Below are 14392 nucleotides of genomic sequence, written 5' to 3'. Positions count from 1 at the left end.
ATTACAGTTATGAAGTAGCAATGAATTAATTTTATGGTTGGAATCACCACAACCTGAAGTTAAGAATCACTGAACTGAAGTCTACTGTTTGGAGATCAGCATAGGGCGTGAGTCAAAGGTCATTTAAGTTTGTTAAGTGGACAGGGTGAGAATTTGAATATAAGAATTCAAATGTTTGCACTCACAATTCCTATAGTGTTGCTTAGTATTCATGCAACATGCACATGATGGGAATTCTACTTGTTAGCTTTCCTAACGGAGTCAGTTGACTCCCTTGAGAATTTTAAGGCTGGGTTATTGCTTTAGGAGCAACTAGAGGACTCTTACTTGTGTTCTTCTTTCCCAAATGTAGTTTGTTGAGTTGATCTTTACTTTATTGGAGGCAAATGACCCTGGGCATTCGCTGACAACATTTTCCTAGCTCAATACCGTACTAAGTAGATCTTTCCTCTTTGATCAGAGATCTCAGTCATGGACACAATGGTTGTTAATTATGTTCATAGGATATAATCTTTTGAATAGGTCAGCCTGGTTCTGATGCCTCATCTTTTTATTCATTATTGGGATATATGACTGATAAGCCCCATATTGCCTATATGGTAAAGGAATGAATGTGTCCAAAAGAAGAGATACTGACAAAGCTCTGGCTATATTTTGTTAGGTGCTCATTTTTTTCTCTGAGCCACATCTGCATCATAAAGAATGTTGTAGCAATCTTGTGTACAGAGTAGACACTTGGAACACTTTACAGATTTACACTGTAATAGCCGCTGCAGTTACACTTTTGAAATCATATTACAACAAGTGTGGTGGCTTACACCTTAGCCTTTAACCCCAGCTAGACTTTATCCCAACTCAGGAAGCAGAGGCAGGCTGATCTCTGAGTTCCAGGACAGACAGGGCTACGCAGAGAAACCTTGTCTGAAAAAAACAAACCAAACAAAATAAAATGGCTTTAAGAAATTAATAGAAGCCGGGCCGTGGTGGCACACGCTTGTAATCCCAGCACTCTGGAAGGCAGAGGCAGGTGGATTTCTGAGTTCGAGGCCAGCCTGGTCTACAGAGTGAGTTCGAGGACAGCCAGGGCTACACAGAGAAACCCTGTCTCCAAAAATACCAAAACACCGCCCTCCACACACACAAAGAAATTAATAGGGCCTGGCAGTGGTGGCACATGCCTTTAATCCCAGCACTTGGGAGGCAGAGTCAGGAGAATTTCTGAGTTTGAGGCCAGCCTGGTCTACAGAGTGAGTTCCAGGACAGCCAGGGCTACACACAGCAGCCCTGTTTCGAAAAACCAAAAAATAAAAAAAGAAAGAAAGGAAGGAAGGAAGAAAAGAAAAGAAAAGAAAAAGAAAGAAAAGAAGAAATTAATAGGACTGGAGAGATGGCTCAGCGGTTAAGAGCACTGACTATTCTTCCAAAGGTCCTGAGTTCAGTTCCCAGCAACCACATGGTGGCTCACAACCATCTGTAATGAGATCCGAATGCCCTCTTCTGAGGTATCTGAAGACAGCTGCTTACATATAATAAATAAATAAATCCTTTTTTTTTTAAAGAAAATAATAATTTCTGTTTTCTTTCTTTATTTTCTTTGAAGGTTGCAACATCAAGTAAAGAGGCATAATCTGATAGTAGCTTCATACGATGTTGTGAGGAATGACATAGACTTTTTCAGGTAAGAATTCAAATATACTTTAGAAAAGTTTAGTATTGGTAGGTGATAGGGAGGATACTATAGGCTAATGTGGGACTGAGTATGAACAGTATACTTGACATACATGTATGAAAATGTCAGCCATCACTTTTTACAGTGGATGCATGCCAAGTTGAATTTTAAAACTTAGTTGGGAGAAAGCACAAAAGAGATTTTCAGGCTGGTGGAACATGAAGTTTTCCTCTGGATTGTGGCTATGTATATAATATACCTTATAGAATTCATACATTCATTCACATCAGAATTGTAGATTTGTCAGCATGCATTCTCTATTTCCATCAAATACTTCTAGCAAGAAAAAAAAGAAAAAATTAATATTGAAATTGAGAATACCTAATTTTTTGGCTTCTAAGATTGTTCCTATAATGTCTGATATTGTAGGAAAAGATGGATAACATTTTTTATTTATTTTTCCTTAGAAATATTAAATTTAACTACTGTATTCTTGATGAAGGCCATGTCATAAAAAATGGAAAAACCAAGTTGTCAAAAGCAGTGAAACAGCTGACTGCTAACTATAGGATTATTCTTTCTGGAACACCAATCCAGGTAATTATTTATAGTTCTTCCTATTTTAAAACAAATAATAAACTTGCCAGGTGGCATAGCATATAGTTGTAAATTAAGGAGTCTTTTAGTTTATAAAGATGACAAAGAAATCTCTAGTAGTTAAATTGTTTTTGTAAAGGCTCCTTTAGTATGTGGCAGTAACATACAGGTTTGGTTTTGTATTTTTGTTTTTGTTTTGACACAATAAAATGTAGCCCTAGCTGGTCTGGTTTTAAATACATTTAAATTCATTGTAATCCCCCTGCCTCTATTTCCTGAATGCTGGGGTTACAGATATACATGATCACACCTGGCTTTTCATAATTAATCATTTTTTTTCTTGGTTTTCAAGACAGAGTCTCTTAATGTAGCCCTGGTTGTCCTAGAACTAACTAGTAGATAAGCCGGCCTCAAACTCACAGCGCTCTACCTGCCTCTGTCTCCCAAGTTCTGGGATAAAAGCGCGTGCATCACCACTGCCTGGACATGATTAATTAGAATATTAGATTAATTAGATTTATACATTTTTAATTTTATGTATATGAGTGTTTTGTCTGTGTACTGTGTAAAAGGAGATCAGATAACAGAAGAGGGTGTTAACATTCCATAGTACTGGGGTTAGAAATTGTTACCACTGTGTTAGGAACTGAATCTGGGTCCTCCGTAAGAACAGCAACTCTTTATTAACTCCTTAGCTATGTCTCAAGGTGTCCCATCTCCTTTGCCATCATATAGTCAAGACTAGCCCAGAACTCAACTACAGATCAAGCTACAATAAGCTGACAAGTCTGTTTGCCTCTTAAACAGGTCAAGTTCTATTAAAGGTCATATTTAAATTTTAAATAACACTTGTTTGATGTGTAAAACAGATTTGATCCTACCGTGAGCATTCTACTCCTCTAGTTACCTAGAAATCGGGATCTAGCAGTAAAAATTTATAACCATCTTAAAAATGGATATCACAGGGTAGAGGTGTGAAAACTTCAGCAAATGTTCTTATTTGGCTTGGATAGCCACCTTTGGTAGGAAGATTATTCTCCAATTAGTGGAACCATATTTTCTAGCTCTAAAAATGAATGGATTTTTTTTCAAGGTAGGATTTTTCTGTGTAGTAAGAAAAAGGGGTTTCCGAGGCTTATAGCACAGCTGATTTAGTAAGCACTGAATATTTTAATAATCATTAAAGATATGCTTTTCAATTACAGATTTTTCTAAACTTAATAGAAGTTCTATGGTGTGTGTGTGTGTGTGTGTGTGTGTGTGTGTGTGTGTGTGTGTGTGTGTGTGTGTGTTTAGGGACCAAACCCAGGGCTGCAACAATTTCAAGCAAGTGTTACATTCTGAATTAAACCCCTAGCCCAAAGTTGTTTTTGGTATGTGTCTGCTTTAAAGTGCATTAAAAGTGGATAGGAGAGACTTAGATTTTTATTACTATCATCATCATCATCATCATCATCATCATCATTGTGGTTTGTTGAGACAGAGTTTCTTTGAGAATCCCTGAATGTCCTGGAGTTCTCTCTGTTAACCAGGTAGACCTTGAATTTACAGAGATCCACCTGCCTCTGCCTCCCAAGTGCTGGGATTAAAGGTGCATGCTTTATTTAACTACTTGTACTTGATTGAGACATCAGAAGGTTCTGTCTAATTAAAAGGCCAACTCTTTTCTCTTCCCCACTTTAGCTTTGAAGCTGTCGGGTGTGTTTCCGCTCTGCGGAGCTTTAGTGGGATTAGAAGGGTGTCCACGTTAGGGAGCAGCTGAGTGTGCTGAGCTGGGGCCTGGGCTGCTGAAGTTTCTGAAGAAGAGAAAAGTGGGGTGGCCGTTAGGACCCAGATCTACTGGGACATGATATTTCCCAAAATGAAGAAAAGATAATTGATGATTCTTTTTCCATTCAGAACAATGTTTTGGAGTTGTGGTCATTATTTGATTTCCTTATGCCTGGATTTTTGGGTACTGAACGCCAGTTTGCTGCTCGATATGGCAAACCTATATTAGCAAGCAGGGATGCACGGAGCTCTAGTCGAGAGCAAGAAGCAGGTAAGAAAGAACCACAGTGAGTCCTCATGGTTGGGTGGGAGTGATGGGTGGCTGGCTTTTAACGCTGCGTTCTCACTGTTGACAGGGGTTCTCGCAATGGACGCACTGCACCGCCAAGTCCTGCCGTTCCTTCTCAGAAGAATGAAAGAAGATGTTTTGCAGGATCTTCCACCTAAAATTATTCAAGACTATTACTGTACTCTTAGCCCTCTCCAGGTTAGGAATGCGGTCATTGTAATTGTTAACAGAATATCAGCAGGACAGCCTTTAGTTTTATCAGATGCCCATCGATAATTAAATTCTCCAGTTTATTTGGTGACTTTCTGAACATATTCCTTAAATCTTGATGTGAATAGTAAAGTGTAAACATGAACTACATCTTACTCTACTGGAGGAGTCTAGAGCATTTCCCTCCAAAGGAATAGTATACTTTCTCTAAAGATAATGATCTCTATTCTATAGATTAAAATAGAGACCATTGCTCTTCTCCCCTCCAAGTGTAAGGGAATGATCCTTTGGAATCTGGCCTAAGTACCAAGTAACCCCCATGTACCCCACCTACTCACTAAGATATTTCACTTAAAGAAAACACTCTTGATTTCTCTTCAGCATAGCCAAGCTTTGGGGCTATTGTTGAGTGAAATAAGATTTACTTGAACACAGGTCCTAGAGAAGGTGAGAGTTGCTCCGTATTGGAATTGGGACTATCTGACTGATGGTGCCGTATACAACATGAATGTGCTTACAACAGGATGATTTACATCCCTGGCAGAGTATTTTGGAATGGCATAGGACTTTACCACACAGAGTGGTATCTGATTTCATGATATAAATTGTTTATTTTTAGATTTTTTTTTAAAAAGATTTATTTATTTTATCTATGAGTACGCTGTAGCTGTCTTCAGACACACCAGGAAAGGGCATCAGATCTCATTACGGATGATTGTGAGTCACCATGTGGTTGCCGGGAATTGAACTCAGGTCCTCTGGAAGAGCAGTCAGTGCTCTTAACTGCTGAGCCATCTCTCCATCCCCCAATTTTAGAATTTTAGAAATTACAAGAAGCAAAAAGGGGAAGAGAGGGTGCCATTAATTTAAAAAAGCCCTTATTAAGGCCAAAATCTGTGAGTGGTATTGTGTCATCTTTATGACAGCGTTAAAGATGTTACATAGTCCTTGTTTCTGCAAATACAGCAAAAGTGAGAAAAAGTAAGCAACTTAGCTAACAACAAATATCACTATTTGAGTTAAGTATAAAATCTTGATCTTGGGATGTTATTGTACTTGAAATATTAGTAGTTTTCTATCAGTGTTCCAAATAAAACTTTCCTATTTCTGACTTTATACACAGACTGTTAGAAGAGAGTTTTATTGTGAGGCTTTCCTCGTGCTCTCTTCATAGAAACCATTTCTGTCAGGCATTTCGCTTGAATGGTTAGTTTACATACTCTGTTTCAGTATTGTTTGGTTTGACAAGGTCAAATGCATCAAAGACTCATAAAATTATCCCAAATCTAACCTTATCCTCTTGTGGTATATATTAGTGTAGTACATTAGCCAGTACCGATCTTTCACCTTGGATTTATGGGCAGGGAGCTCTGGTTCCTCTGTGCTTTAGCATCTGGTCTACAGAGTGAGTTCCAGGACAGCCAGAGCTACACAGAAAAAGCCTGTCTCAGAGGAAAAAACAAAAAGATTACTTCTTGAAAGAAATGTCATATGAGTAACGGGATACTTTCTGCCTCTTTTGGGGAGGGAACATGATATCTGGTGATAGGACTATATATAGTATAGGCAAAAACCACATAGTACTAAAGATTCTGGAGGAAGGGAACTCCAGAGGGAAGTGACAGTTTGCCTAAACAAAATGCCTTTGTTTAGCATTTATAGATTTGTGTTTTGTGAATTTTAGTCTTCCATCCTTGATAGATTTTTTTTCCTTTTGCATTATGTTAGTAATGCTTTATGTAAAGGTAATGCTTTAAATTAGCAGTAGCATTCTTTTAAACTCTATTCTCAGAAGGGACTGATAGGTTTTTGTTTTTTAATAGCCTTTTGTTAAAAATAGACTTCTCATTTACTTGTAGTGGGTCCGACTCCCTTTGTTGATAATTTATTTCCTAAATGGAGGAAAAACTTAGTGTTTGTGAGTGTGATACTTTGCAGTTGAATTTAACACATTAATTTTTATTTTTTTCTGTAAATGTAATTTTGAAGGAACTTACATACATATGGAGTGGATTATCTTTAACATCAATAATGAGGTAGTGGTGTCTTAGTTTGCTTTCATTTATAAAGCCTGGTTTAATTTGTTGTTCATGCCACACATGCGTGCACATACACACACATACATACATACACACACACACACACATACACACATACAACCTTTTCTTAGGTGTATATTAACTGTTTCTGTGGGATAATTTCACAGGTTCAGCTTTATGAAGATTTTGCTAAGTCACGTGCCAAGTGTGATGTTGATGAGACTGTGTCTGCAGCTGCACTTTCAGAAGAAACTGAAAAACCAAAACTTAAAGCTACAGGTCATGTATTTCAGGTAGAGGTTATAGACTACTTTTAAGAATTAAAGAATGGGGGCTGTTTTTATATAGAAGACTAAAATGCATATTCCTCTTTTTCAATACTGAAAATAACATGAAAAATATCAAAGTACCTATTTAATATTTCCTGGTTTTGTTTGTCTGTTGAGAGACAGACTTCTATAGCTTGAGACAGACTTTTATAGCTCTGACTCCTAAGTGCTGGGATTAAAGGTGTGTACCACCACCACCACCACCACCACCACCACTACCACCACCCAGCTAGTATCTTTCCAGATGGCTCCCCACATTATATGATGAGAGAATCTCTTGTTGAGCCTCAAAGTTTGCTGTTCAAGCTTAGCCAGGGGATCCCTAGTATCCTACTACCATGCATTGGAATTACAGGCATTCCCCGTGTTCACTCAGATTTCCCCCCTCCCCCCCATGTAGATTCTAGGGATCTGAACTCTGGTCCTCATGCTTGTGGCAAATGGCTTATGGGTTGAGCCATCTTCCTCGGAACTGGTTCTTGAACACTGAGTAGGAATTTCTAGACAAATGGACTAGGGAGGAAAGGATAAAAATTACAGACACTTGAAGTATGAAAGTGCACTTACATGGCTGTTTTCCCCTTTAAAGGCATTACAATATTTACGTAAACTCTGCAACCATCCAGCACTGGTCTTAACCCCTCAGCATCCAGAATTCAAGAGCACTACTGAAAAACTGGCAGTTCAGAATTCTTCTCTTCATGATATTCAACATGCCCCTAAGCTCTCAGCCTTGAAACAAGTACGTATGTCTTTTAATGATAAAATAATGTTCCTAATATATAATATTAGAACACTTTGCTGTTCCCAAAGATTAATGGCATGTTTACCATTTACTGTATTTCTAAATTTGGCTTACAAATAATTTATAGCTCTTTAAAAAAATGACAGACCACTTTAACTATGCAGTTCTGACATTACAGTTACAGTGTTGTACAGCAGTCACTATCATAGTCCCTGAGTACTCTGTAACCCAGAGCCACTGCCTCCCAAGCAGTCACTGATCATCTTTCCCTTATAATGCTAAACCTGCTTTCTGTGACTTAACCACCTTACTCAACTGTTTCATCTAAATAAAGTCACTCAGTGTTGTGATTTTGACTGGCTTTTAAGATATTGATTGATTGATTGATTGATTGATTGAGACAGGGTTTCACTATGTAGCCCTGGCTGCCTGTGTGGCCCAGGCTGGCTGGCCTCAAGCTCACAGAGCTGCCTCCTTCTCTCAGTATTGGGATTAAAGATAAGTATCACTATACATGATCCCTAATTTAAAGAAGTAACTTTATAGCTTTTGTTTGAGACATCTGTGTCACTGCCTTGAGTTAGCATTAATGGAAGGGGGAAGCAAGCTGGCTGGTCAGTTTTAGCCCCAAGTACTAATGGGCTAATATAGGTTACAAATACATTTAACCTTTTTTTTTCTGTAGAAATACTTGCAGTAGCTAGCATATACTTGTCTGCTTCTGTTGAATGGAAATGTAATGCTTTCTTCCCCAAGTTGCTGTTGGACTGTGGTTTGGGAAATGGCAGTTCTTCGGAGAGTGGCACAGAGTCTGTTGTGGCGCAGCACAGAATACTGATCTTCTGTCAGCTTAAAAGCATGCTTGATATAGTAGAACATGATCTGCTCAAGCCTCACCTGCCCTCTGTCACTTATTTGAGACTAGACGGCAGCATACCTCCTGGTCAGCGGCATTCCATTGTGTCCCGGTAAGTAGCTCCCTCTACTCTGCTGCCATGCCAGATTATAGTGTATTTGTTAGTACTCATGAAGGCATTGACCTCCAGTAATGTTTTCTTTGGGTAAATACTTGCAGGTGTGTTACTGGGTAATCCAGAACTACAGAAGTACTGCGAGGAAGCTAGTGGTTGTGTTACGAAGGCATAACGGAGTCGTAGATAGCTGCTTTTTTCTCTGCTGTTAGGGGTCAGACTGGAAGCAGGCAGATGGATAGGTAGCTTAGCTAAAATCAATCCTAGCTACTGTTTCTCTGCTAAAAACAAGTAGTAAACCAACTCATCTAGGAAGCAAAATGCAAACTCCACCTGAAATACATCAATGAAATCAGCTTTCTGAGAAAGCAGATTCTCAGGTTCAGTTCCAAACCTCAAATTCTCTTTTAATGCATTCTTTTAGACAGGGTCTCCTCAGACTCAGAGCTATCAGTAAGGCTTGTCTTTATAGCCAAATTATTCCAGGCATTTCTGTCTCCATCTTCCATGGCTTAAATTAGAGGCAGGGTGTCATGGCCATGTGGCACTGAGGTAGGGTGTGGAGATCTGAACTCCAGTGCTCTTGTGTAGTGCTTCACCCACTGAGCCATCTCCCAGCTCTTGTTATTTGTCTTGAAGACTTCTGAGAGTCTCTTAGTTTTAATTTTGATTTCCCTGACAGCTAGTAATGCGACATGACTTTGTTCGTTCTGCTCCCTGTACTTAGTGGCCCATCCTATGAGAACTTTCAACTGTCTGTCCATTTCATAGCCCATTTATAGATTTGGTTGGTTTCTTGGTATTTAGTTTGTGTTCTTTGTGTATTCTACATATTAATCCTCTAAGGTTAGCAAAGGCTTTTTCCCCATTCTTTTTGTTTTGTTTTGTTTTTTTGGATTTGGTGTTTTTGAGACAGGGTTTCTCTGTATAACCCTGGATGTCCTGGAACTCACTCTGTAGACCATGCTGGCCTGGAACTCAGAGAAATACGCCTGCCTCTGCCTCCCAGAGCGCTGGGATTACAGGTGTGTGCCACCACAGCCCGGCTTTTTCCCCCAGTCTGTAAGCTGTCTCTTACAGCTTACGTTTGATTGTGTTCCTTTGATATACAAGTTTTTTATCACATGTAATACTGTTTCTTAGTTCTTGGCATTGTTTCTTGAGTGATTGGATTCCTTTTTAGGATGTCCTTGACTATGTCTATATCCCAAATTAGTTTCCCTAATTTTGCCTCTTATATTTGGGAAATTTTTAATAAAGAATTTAAAAATTCTTTATTCAAGTCTCTGATCATTTAGACTTGTTCTTTTTGTCCAGGATGGCAGGGATCTAGATGTGGAGATCCAGTTTTCACAGCACTGTCAGTGAGAAAGGGTCTTTACTCCAGTGTAGGTTTTGGGCATTTTGTTGAAATTCAGGTTGCTGCATGAGTGTATATTTGGCTCCTTTGTTACAATGCATTATTTTCAGTGTCTGTGTCCTTAAAATATGCTGTTTCCTGTGACTTGGAAACCAGCTATGGTGACAACTCTAACTGCTTCCCTTGCTCAAGATGGCACTGCTTATTCCAGGGCTTCTACACTTAATATGAATAGGATTTCCCCCCCTTTTTTTTTTCTTTTTCTTTCTTTTTTTTTTTTTTTTTGTGAAGTTATTGGAATTGTTTGGTTTGAGACAAGGTTTGATTATGTAGCCTTGACTGGTCTGGAACTCACTCTGGGCTTAGACTCAGAGACTTACCTGCCACTGCCACTGGCTTCTGAGTGCTGGGATTAAAGGATATCGCTTGTGGAAATATTGTTTTATATAGGTTGCCTTTTGTAGTACAGCCCTTTTCACAATTTCCTAAATTTATTCATAGAGGGCTTTTCATTTTCAGGTGTCTTGTTTAGTTCCCTTTTCAGTATTTAAATCTTTCATTGCTAGCTGGGCATGGTGGCGCATGTCTTTAATCTCCACACCTAGAAGGCAGAAACAAATATATCTCTATTTCCTTCTATGTAGCCTCATCTACATATCCAGTTCCAGGAAAGCCAGGGTCACATAGAGAAACATTGTCTCCATATACAAACAACAAATAAACAACTTTCTTTGTAGAGTTCTTTAATCTCCTATATTAGGGTCTTCTAAGACTGTGTCTTTTCTTTCTCAGCATATCTGTTACTGATTTGTAGGAATGCTACTGATTTTGAAGTTTGTGAGATCTAAGAGTCTTATGATGGAATCTTTGTGTGTGTCTGTATGTGTGTGTGTATCTGTGTCTGTATTCAGTCTCACTGAACCTGGAGCTCACTGTTGAGGCTAGACCTAACTGGGAAGCCCAGGATTCACCTATCTTTGGTATGCGTGCTGCTCGTGCACTAAGCCCTTTTCCAGCCCAAGACCAAGATAAAACTCAGTCATCTACTATAAACCAACCAACCAAAACCTCTGACTTTCCTTCCTCTTTGCATCCCTTTGTTTCCTTCTCTTGTCTCACTGCTCTTCAAGCACAATATTGATTACAGTGAAGAACTTGAACCCTTTTCTATTCCAGGTTTTAGAAGAAATGGTCAGTTTTCTCCTGCTGAGTAAGTCCGTCATATACAGCCTTTATTACATTGAGATGTGTTCCTTTTATCCCTAGTTTTTCTGAGTTTATTATGAAGGGATTGAGGATTTTGACCCTCTGCACCTAATAAAGTAGTTATTTGCTTTCTATCCTTGAGTCCATTCATAGACTTACATGAATTACATGAATGAATTACATCCATTGTTTTGCATATGTTAAGCCAGCCCCTGGACTGCAGCCAACTTGACTACCATCTTTCCAATGTTACTTAATTTGATTTCCAAGTATTTTATTGAAAAATTTTGTATCTTATGTTCATCATGGGGAATATAATTTTTTGTAATTAACTTTTGGTATCAATAATACTAGCTTTTAGAAAGGCTGATGGCAAGTCTTTGCTTTTTGTTATGAATTAGTTTGATGAGTGCTGATGTTGCTTCACAGTTGCATGTTTCATAGAGTTGAGTGAATCCATCTGGACCTGGGCTTTTTTAATTGTGAAATATTTTATTACTTGTTATATGTTTATGGTGCTTATTCATTTGAATTTCAGTAGATTGTCTAGAAGTATCCATTTCTTTTAATTTCTTAATTACAGTAGTTTTTAAGGCATATCCTAATCTGAATTTCATTGGTATATTTTCTTTTTTGTGGCTTTCATTTTGTTAAAGGTTCTTTAGCTTTCTGTTGTGGTTTGACTGTTTGCTCCTGTGTATCTTTTCTGAGAACCAATTTTTTCACTATTTTCTTTTTTCTTTTTCTTTTAGATTTTTTTTAAAATTTAATTTCTCACCTTTGTTTTTTTTTTCCCTGTGGACTTAAGGGTTTAAGGGTACAACACATACGTGTGTGTGTGTGTGTGTGTGTGTGTGTGTGCGCGCGCGCGCGGTCAGAGAACAACTCTGGTGTCAGTTTGTCCTTCCTCCGTGCCGTCACTTGTTGAACTGTCACCTGGTCTCTGGATCTTTAATTGTCTGCACCTGGAGCTCTAACCTTCCTTCTTATAGCTGCTTCCGCTGTGTTCCACAGGGTTTGGGGAATTCTCATTCTGACTTCAGACATAGAAATTTATCTCTTATTTCTTGTTCAGTAGTGTGTGCTTTTCTTCTGGATCGCCTGTTGGTGGAAGTTTGCATTGTAGGCGTTGTCACTGAGTGGACGCTGACCTTTTTCTCCCCTCAGAAGCAGCTGCTTTATGAAGCGTGGTACACGGCATGTGCACAGCGCTGCTCTCTGCAGCATCGAGGTTCCCCTTCTCTGCGTGACAGCCTGAACCTGGGGGTTCCTTCTTTCCCTCTGGTTGGGGAGTGTCCACTAGGATTTTACTGAGAACCTTATCTTGATGCGGTAGTAAATCTGGTCTTTTCCTTCCTTGCACCTTATGCTCTGTTGACTTCCTGAATCTCTGTCAGTCTCTGAATGCTCTCACTTTTCTTCTGTTCTTGGTATTCTGAACTTCCTCCATTCTAGGAGGCTTTCTGCTGAGTTTTTCATTTGACTTAGCTTTTCATTTCTGAATTTTGAATTTGAAGCTTATGCCATGCCTTAGCTGGTAAAAGTACTTGCTCTACAAACATGGTAAACTAATTTCAGTCCTTGTGATGCACTATTTCTATTTCGATTGAGTTCCTGCTTCATATCCCTCATCTGGCTTCCTCATTTCAACTGTTGCCTTTTAAATGTATTTAGAAGTTCATGTGTATCCTCTTTGGTTTCATTAAATGATACAATGTTCTCCTCTTGCGTCTTTTGGATTGTTGTCTTTGGAGTCTGTGTTTGTGGAACCCTCCTGTTCACAGGGCTTGTTCTGCTTTGGGTCTGCCCAAGATCCCTGACTTAACTTTCTGCTTTGGGTTTGCCCACGATCCCTGACTTTCTTTCTACTTTGGATTTGCCCACGATCCCCGACTTTCTTTCTGCTTTGGGTTTGCCCATGATTCCTGACTTTCTTTCTGCTTTGGGTTTACTCACGATCCCTGACTTGCTTTCTGCTTTGGGTTTACCCACGATCCCTGACTTTCTTTTGTTGGGGCTTGCATGTCTAGGTTTTTTTCACTGGTTGGGTTTTTTCTTTTTCTTTTTCTTTTCTTCCTTCCCCCTCCTTTAGGTTTTTCCACCCTACTGTATTCTTTGTGCTCAAGTATTCGAAGCACTCAGGTAGGACGAGCTTGTAGTAAGTAGACAGAGATGCCATTCCTCCACAGTGAACTAGAAAGTCAGGTGTTTGCTAAGTCCTCAGTGCACATATGCGGGCACTGGGCATGGTCCCCAGCCATCCTGGGAGCAGAGCATTAGCTGCAGAACGGCCACAGCTATCAGCTAGTCACTCCAAACAGCCACCCTGTGTAACGTCACAACTTGTGGGACACAAAGAGCAACGGCAGTACAGTGATCCAGACTCTGACACTAGGAAGGGAAGTGTGCTCATCACCGGGGTTAGTGTTGCTCAGCTAAGGTGGGGGACACAGCAGGGAAATGTAGACAGGAGGAGGTTTGGGGTCCAGAGTATTTACACTAAGAGAGAAGTAAAGAGAGGAGAGGGCTGCCCAGTGGTTAGAAGCACTTGCTGCACTTCAAGACGACAGCGTGGCTCCACCACCTGTCACTCCAGTTCAGGGGGACTCAGCACCTCTTCTTGCTTCCTCGCTTCCAGGCATGGATGCAGGCAAAACACCCTACATGTACAAAACAAAACCAATGTAGAGGGAACAGAGGGGTGCAAGGAAGGACTGAAAGGGAGAACTGAAGCTGCGGAAAAAATAGAATGTCTGAAGAAACATACAGTGGAGACATGAAACCTCAGTGATGCAAAATGAAAGCAAGGATAGTAGATTTATGCAAGAGTAAAGTTTTTTGTTGTTGTTCCTGTTTAGGTGGTTTGTTTTAAAGACCAGGTAAAAGAAAATTAAAAATGTGTAGCAAATCAAATCAGGCATGCCTACAATTCCCTCACTTAGGGAGTGGATCAGGAGTTCAAGGCGGTCCCTGAGGCCAGCGTGGAGAGAGGGAGGGACAGAGGGACGGCGGGTGGGACTGGAGGGGGAGGAGAGCAGGGGTAATGTGTCGATCAACATTTCTGCCTTGGTAGAAGGGCTCCAACTTGCTCTCCTCCTGTTCTGTGGTGATGGGTCAGGCGCAGCTTGTGGCGCCATTGTGAGCCAGCGTTGTGTGTCTAAGAGTCCTTTGGGAGTTCAGAACAAGTGGCCTTTTAGGTGTCATCCT

The 14392-nt window shown here is 39.8% G+C and overlaps 1 protein-coding gene across 2 annotated transcripts in view; it reads left to right on the top strand.

The window, feature by feature from the left end:
• Positions 1–14392, top strand: part of Btaf1 (B-TFIID TATA-box binding protein associated factor 1) — an 84766-nt gene that overhangs the window by 64928 nt on the left and 5446 nt on the right. The window contains exons 29-36 of one of the 2 annotated variants that reach the window (XM_052186652.1): positions 1601–1678; positions 2137–2266; positions 4166–4307; positions 4393–4523; positions 6742–6867; positions 7493–7645; positions 8405–8616; positions 11156–11200. In XM_052186652.1, coding sequence (XP_052042612.1) covers positions 1601–1678; positions 2137–2266; positions 4166–4307; positions 4393–4523; positions 6742–6867; positions 7493–7645; positions 8405–8616; positions 11156–11162 — 979 coding nt within the window. In that variant the 3' untranslated portion in view covers positions 11163–11200. Of the gene's footprint in view, positions 1–1600; positions 1679–2136; positions 2267–4165; positions 4308–4392; positions 4524–6741; positions 6868–7492; positions 7646–8404; positions 8617–11155; positions 11201–14392 lie in introns of those variants that run through there. The other variant, XM_052186651.1, reaches the window with a different exon arrangement.

The sequence above is a fragment of the Apodemus sylvaticus genome, chromosome 1, assembly GCF_947179515.1.
Source record: "Apodemus sylvaticus chromosome 1, mApoSyl1.1, whole genome shotgun sequence".
In the NCBI taxonomy this organism is placed as follows: domain Eukaryota; kingdom Metazoa; phylum Chordata; class Mammalia; order Rodentia; family Muridae; genus Apodemus; species Apodemus sylvaticus.
This window is presented reverse-complemented; position numbering and strand designations above follow the sequence as displayed.